This window comes from Apis florea, unplaced genomic scaffold, assembly GCF_048593485.1.
Source record: "Apis florea isolate Af1SG1 unplaced genomic scaffold, ASM4859348v1 contig_2495_pilon, whole genome shotgun sequence".
In the NCBI taxonomy this organism is placed as follows: Eukaryota; Metazoa; Arthropoda; class Insecta; order Hymenoptera; family Apidae; genus Apis; species Apis florea.
The window spans coordinates 2,310,187-2,317,231 of NW_028256595.1; the positions used below are offsets into that span (position 1 = coordinate 2,310,187).

Below are 7,045 nucleotides of genomic sequence, written 5' to 3' on the forward strand. Positions count from 1 at the left end.
GGTATAAATACTGTAATATTGTATTGTGATACACAGAAGCTCGATAATTTTTATATTGCTGACCTTGCTTTACATTCGCTCACTCTGAATTACGAAATTTATTCTTATTAAAATTTTATGCTCTTTAATTGATCTGGAATTGCATCAAAATTCGTCGTAACGAGCAAGGTCAAGGACGCTATTCTAATCACGTCCTACTTGTTGCATGTTAATTCAATTCCGCTTTAGCATCCCTATCTATCCCCTTTCTGATCGATTCAATATCCTCTGTATAACAGATTTTTCGGGAAAAAATAAAAATGACAGGAAAATTATCAGAAACGGATCGAAAAATAAATTTATTCGATTCGACAAATCAATCATCTTTTTGAAATCGAATAAAAACAGTACCGAGGATCAGGATTGCAGCTTTTACTTCGATTAATCGGCCTTATTCGTAGCCGATGCGAAAACCGAAACTCTACTAACGATGTCTATGAGTTTTTAGGTCACTGTCAATTGATGCCACTAGCTACGTTTCCACCTAAACGAATTACGCGCAAATTAAAATAGCGAATTAAAATTTCTTGGTATCTTTTTACAACGATATGATTTGTTCAATCATATGATCTGAAATAAGAATTATGATTCTCTATCTGTTGTCTACCGAATATTCGTAATATGGCTAATTAAATCTTTGATTTATTATTTAGATATAAATGTATAAAAGAACCGTATCGGTTTATATTTAATATTTTATATTATTCAATATTTGAAAATATTTATTCAATATTTTCAATGTATTCAATAGTTGATATCATTATGATTTCTTTGTTATATTTTATTACGTTTAAAAAAACGTAAGTTTGAAGATAATATATTTCAGGGAATTCTAAAGATTTTATTTTACATTAAAGAAAAATCAACAATTTGATAATTATTCGATACGAATAAAAAAATTGAGTCCATGTTGTTATTATTATTATTATTATTATTACTATTATTACTATTGGAAAGTTCTTATTTTTTCCAGAATATCGAAAAAATTATCGAATTATGTAGTTAGATATTGTTTTATACGGATGCTGATGTCGAACACCTTGTCGTTTAACTGGCGAAATATGCGTGTGTAAACGCGACACTTCATGGCACAATCAGTATCGTAACTGTCTAGCCGCATGCGTGCCACAACAAGGAATGATTTAGCGCGTTCAATGCGTTAAACGGTGCACGTGCACGCCCACATCATTGAAAGATCATACAATCGATCTTTAACGTAAAAGTGGTTTGCGATGGTAATTCGATAGAGAAATAGAGAGGCCACAAATGTTTTTCACACTATACCGTTGATCATATCCGAGAAGATATTACGACGAATTAATCGAGCAAATTGCTGTTGAATGTTAAATTGATTGTTGGTAAGAGTAAATAAAACGCTAACACTGTATTTCACGCTTATGTACATAAGCAGAATGCTTCAGTCAATATACAATATAATATTTTTTCTCGGTTTCGTATTTAACAAATCTTTTCCTCTAGTGTGTTATACAATTTTGAAAAAAAAATATAAAATCGTTAATATTTAAAATATCGTTAAATCTTTAATGTTTCATTTTAAAGAAATATATGATTCAATTACAATAACATAGACTTTATAGTTGGAACCAGGCGATCGAACAGAAGCTAATGCATTTAAAAACAAAAGAGAACGAAGAGACCGGTTAAACACCAAGGAGATCAAGCCACTGGTCAAGTAAAACGAATTTTTCATGTCATACTTTCCTCCGATTATTATTAATATTTGCAAGTAGACACGTAAATCAATATAATTCAAAGAGTTTCACTTCAAAATAAGCTTTTGAGATAACTACGCGAATTACAAAAGAGAGAATAAAATTTAAAAGAGAGTCACGTAAACTTACCTCGATAAGGTGCCCTTGAGCAAAGGATTCCTGTCGTCATAGTATCCACCGGACGACGGCATTTTCAAGTAATCCAAGCAATGGGCACGTGGCACTTGGCACTGACACTACGGCACTGCATCACTGTCGCGTGATCTGTTAACTTTCCATTCACCGTACCGATGTTATATTCGGTTAACTAGATACACGATGCATCGTTTTCCATAAAAAAACAAAAAAGATAAAACGAATTGAAAAATAATTGACACTCACGTAAACGCATGTCACGAAAAAATGTTAAATCGTGAATTGAATAATCATATTTTATAAGTTAAGTATAATAACATTATTGAGATCCATTCGGATAACAATTAGACAACACTATTAACAAGAAGTTAATACGTCTTACGAATTAACCCTCATCAATTTTATTTAAATGACTTTTTTATTTTCTTCGATGCTGCAAATTAATCTTCAAGCGGCACTTGATGGACTTTCCCAAATTTGCGACCTAAACATAAAAATTTTCATTTAGCTATTTTTATATATTTCTTTATCTACTCGTTAGTTTTATTCATACAAATATGCACAAAATATAATTGCCTATCAAATATTTCTTTCCTACAATTAGTTTAAATTCATTCAAAAATTAGCGTAAAACATTTCTTAACGCAATATTGAAAAATTTTAATGAAGTAAAGCAAATAATTAATCGTTCCTTAGTTTATCATATTCAGTGGTTATTTTCCATTTGAATCGTCGTCGAGGTCAACGTTATTATAAACAGTTGGCGCCAAAATCCTGCTATGTTCAATCCGCTTGGGTGAAAGTCCTTGCAGTAGGCATTCGAGGAAGCATTGTAGTAGGTCGCCGAGAATTTTCATGTTTCTCGGCGAATCTTTCGAATATACTACTTAATAAACTCGATCAAATGATTCATCGTTTTGTTTCTTCATCAATTGAGTATCGAGGTATCGTTAAAGTCGTTAGGCAGAAATACTTTGAATAGTCAAAGAATAATGATTCATATGTGTCTTTCAGCTAAGAAACGTTAAGATAAGTGTTACGGTTGAAAGCGGAACGTACCAGGTAAGCCCATCGAGTACGTCGTTTATTTATAAACTAAGGAAACCCGGGAGAGAACGCAGGAACGACGGAGGCCAACAGAGTGTCCCTCGCGTTTCGTTTACCGTTCGTAAACTACACTCTGCGCGTACTTCGAGGACCACGTGTTACTTGTCCGATCTTTCGATTGGTTGTAGGATTTCAAGATGGCGCATCTATTGACCTGTCAATGCAAATTCATGATGTTATGCATTTCTTTTTTAAAGAACTTTAAATTTCCTTAAAATTTTTATTAATAATTAAAGATAAATACATTATGCATATAAACTATATTATTTTTTCCTCATTTTAATAGATAGAATAAATTAAAAAATATGAAATTTAAAAATTATTAAAAATCAATTTTAACTTTTATAAAAGTATTATATTTGAATATTTTTAGTAAATACTATTTTTTGAAAAAATTTTGAAAGAATACAATATTTTATGAGTAAACATTTAAAAATATTTACATATATATTGAGAATATATTCATTTAAAATATTTTATTCTATACGAAGAATCATCCATTGCAACAGTATGTCATAAGCTATAATTATTCCTTTCTCTCGCAGGTTCTGACTCGTCTATGCACTTTCACTGTACCTTCGACGATTCCTGAACCAAAAGCGGATTACAATTGATAAAATGCATTTTATTTATTACTTAATCATTTTATCGATAATAAAAAATTTTTTTTGAAAATTAAATTATTCTTTCATAAATTCAAAACACTTATAAAAAATTATATAAAACATTTTTGCTAAGATTTTATCGAAAACTCTGATACATTATAACAAAATATGTTATATATAGTAGGTTACTTTATTTTTATATATACGTATATTAAATATATCATATATTAATTATAAATTGTAGATAATATATTTTAATTCGTAAAAATATATGAATAAATCATAATTCTTTTGCGAATTAATGTGCCATTTTTAATTATAGCTTAAGTCGAAAGTGATTCGATATAAGAATAAATAATCTACTTATGGATTCATTGCCATTTTCAAATAAATCATTTGTATAATTTATTACAATTTTTTAACTTTCAAACAAAAAAAAATTTTTTTTTCTAATAATCTTTAATAATCTTAATATTACAAAAGACAAACAGATGAATTTAGAAAATTTATATATTAATATTACTTATATATTATATATTAATATTATTTATATATTATATTATATATACTTTTTTATTATACTGTGAATTAAGACGTTTTTGAAGGATGGGTAACGAGGCGAAAAGTCGAGGAGTAAAAGCGTTACATGATTCAAGGACATACGCTAAGTGGAATCGTGATCCAGTCGATAAGTAGCTGTAAGTGCAACGAACGTTCTATCTTTATAATTTACATATTTGTGTAAGGAGTTGATTGAAATTAAAAAAAACATCTTCATGAACTGTCTTGATCTATTCACGAAAAAAAAATGAGAGATTCGAATGCTTACTGGAAAATCGGTACCGTAAACGTTCCACTTCTCTTTCATTCTTTCTTTCTTTTTCTTTTTGTTTGATTTCTTTTTTCTTCCATCATTCTTTCTCTCTTTCTCTTACTCTTAAAAGAAAACCGCTCCGGAATCCATGTCTCGGAATGCGAGGCGACGAGACTTAGCTTAGCACGAACGCAACCTGTCCACGCTATTTCCCCCACTACAGACCTGCTGATCCTCCTAACTCGACATGCCCATCCCCACTTAAAGTCTGAACGAGACAAACATGATTGCACTCACACTAAGAAATGTGCCATTATTTGCTACCTCATATCATCGAATGCGATGATGCGTCGCCACTGTCTCAGCTTCTTATTATTCATTTATGTGTATATATGTATATATGTATACACATATATATAATATATATATATATATATACATACATATATAACGCGTTTGAATTTATCAAGAAACTGAAATTATTCTGCTGATTTAATAAACACTATAAAATAATATTTTTATTATTTTTCCATAAAATCATATAAAATATTTTTAATTTCATTTGTCTCAATATATTAATTGATGTATGAAATTTTAAATAAAAATTTTTGTTTATATAAAAATATTTATATATTATATATTAAAAATATAATTATACATGTAAAAAATTAAAAACATAAAATCGATTGAAGATATCAAAAATAGATAATATTTGACAAGAATTATATTTAAATTTATATTTAACACGAAATTATATTTTATAAAATACGAAAATTTTGTTAAACACAAAACTGGAATCTATTCATGTTATTTCCTCTGTCATCTCTCCCTCCCGTTTTTTTTCCCTTCACCTTCTTTTCCACGCTCTTCTACCTATGTGTGTATGAGTAACTTACACACTATATTGCGAGTATCTATATTTGTCAAATCCCTGTCTGGTGCGTGGATACCAATACTTTACTAACTATTGTACATGCAACATGGTTTCGCTTATTTATCCTATACATATGCATTTGATACGTGTAGATACAGCACGCGTCTTATTTACCGAATGATAAAGAGAAAAAGAGTGATTAAGTGAGAAAGAGAAACAGAGAGATAGCGCCGCGGACAACACGAGTTATTTTTCAAACTCGATGCACGTCTAAGCGATGATCTGCTTTAATAACCGAGTATATCTAGTAAAACAAGATATATGTATATATTTAAGAATATTTTGCAAAAAATTGGATCAATAATTTACCATCAATTCTTTTAAAATTATTATCTTTCTCTTTTTTTGTTTTTGTTTTTTTTTTCAAAACAAAAAGTAAAAACATTAACAATCTAACTTTGATTTCTGAAAATAAAGAATCTGATAATTGAATATCGAACACTTATAAATATATCAATTTAACTTCTTGATTTCGTAAGTGAAAATAAGCAAATTTTGAAATTTACATATGAAAATGAGTTTCACTTATATCGTTATTATACACTTCACTGCTGCCTGTGAAGATTACGTGCAATTTCAAATACAAATTCTGAATTTTTTAGCTTTCCTGAATTGTGCGACATACGTTATGAATATATATGTAAGGAATATGCTCCTCTGCCTCATTCGTTTCGCATTGCCGGGCATACAGGCCGCGTTCTGTTTTCTTGTGCACAGTCGCAACACTACGGATCATTCCCTAGGAATAAGGTCGTTCACAAGATCGTGCCAAGAAACACTATTGACCGTTATTTGTGAATGTTTTTCTAATAGTGTTTAATAATGCTTTATTCATATTCATCCGTGAAATATGAATAATATTAATAAATATTATCAACATTAATAAATATTTAGATATTAAAAAAAAAATATAACTAAAAATTCACATACGGTAAAAAACGCGCCATCAATCACTTGTACCAAAACACATGAGAATTTCACAATTATTTAAAGATATATGACAATTTCTTCATATACAATTTTAATGATCAAAGACTTGATTGTCTAGAAAGTAACGCTCTACATCGACGACCTTGTTCTTAGGATATATACAGGCGTGAATCGTATCAAGTATCTATCAACACTAGAATCAAACGTAAAAGCTTTGCTTGAAATGGATAGAGGGAGCTGATCACAGTTGTCAACGGCGTACGTGAACGGAACACTGGTCGATATGGGGAAAAAGAATACTAGTAAAGAACTAATTGTTGAATAGTACAATATCTATGGTACATACTGGAAAGAATGATTATTCCTTGCGTTCTTCTTCTTTACTATCTTGCAAAAAAAGAGCACAATGACAGTTCGCTCACGATAATGGCAGATGCGCACGACGGTTTGTCACGTGGTAAAGAATAAAAATTACTCGTTTACACGTGTACACCTACTAGCATTTGTATGCATACTTATACACGTGAATTGCGCGTGCGAGTATGTATCCATGGACGCGCGCGCGCGCGCGTGTGTGTGCGTGTATGTATGTATACGTATATTGGAGTGGTGACTGTACAAAAACGTTGCAACAAGACGGCGCGTGGACGGTCGCGGCTGAACTGATCGTGGGGGTCGAGCCACAGGTGTCATCAGACGGCGGCTGCTCCACCCCTCTGCCCCCACTCGGTTTCCTCACCCGCCTTCG

At 30.8% G+C, this 7,045-nt stretch overlaps 1 protein-coding gene across 3 annotated transcripts in view; it reads right to left on the reverse strand.

The window, feature by feature from the left end:
- Positions 1 to 6,961, reverse strand: part of lilli (AF4/FMR2 family member lilliputian) — a 112,488-nt gene extending 105,527 nt beyond the window's left edge. The window contains exons 1-3 of one of the 3 annotated variants that reach the window (XM_086906778.1): positions 6,644 to 6,961; positions 2,967 to 3,168; positions 1,902 to 2,391 (exon numbers count right to left, since the gene is read on the reverse strand). In XM_086906778.1, the coding sequence (XP_086762904.1) occupies positions 1,902 to 1,963 (62 nt within the window). In that variant the 5' untranslated portion in view covers positions 1,964 to 2,391; positions 2,967 to 3,168; positions 6,644 to 6,961. Of the gene's footprint in view, positions 1 to 1,901; positions 2,392 to 2,966; positions 3,169 to 5,992; positions 6,522 to 6,643 lie in introns of those variants that run through there. The other 2 variants (XM_086906780.1, XM_086906779.1) reach the window with 2 other exon arrangements.
- Positions 6,962 to 7,045: the final 84 nt, after the last annotated feature.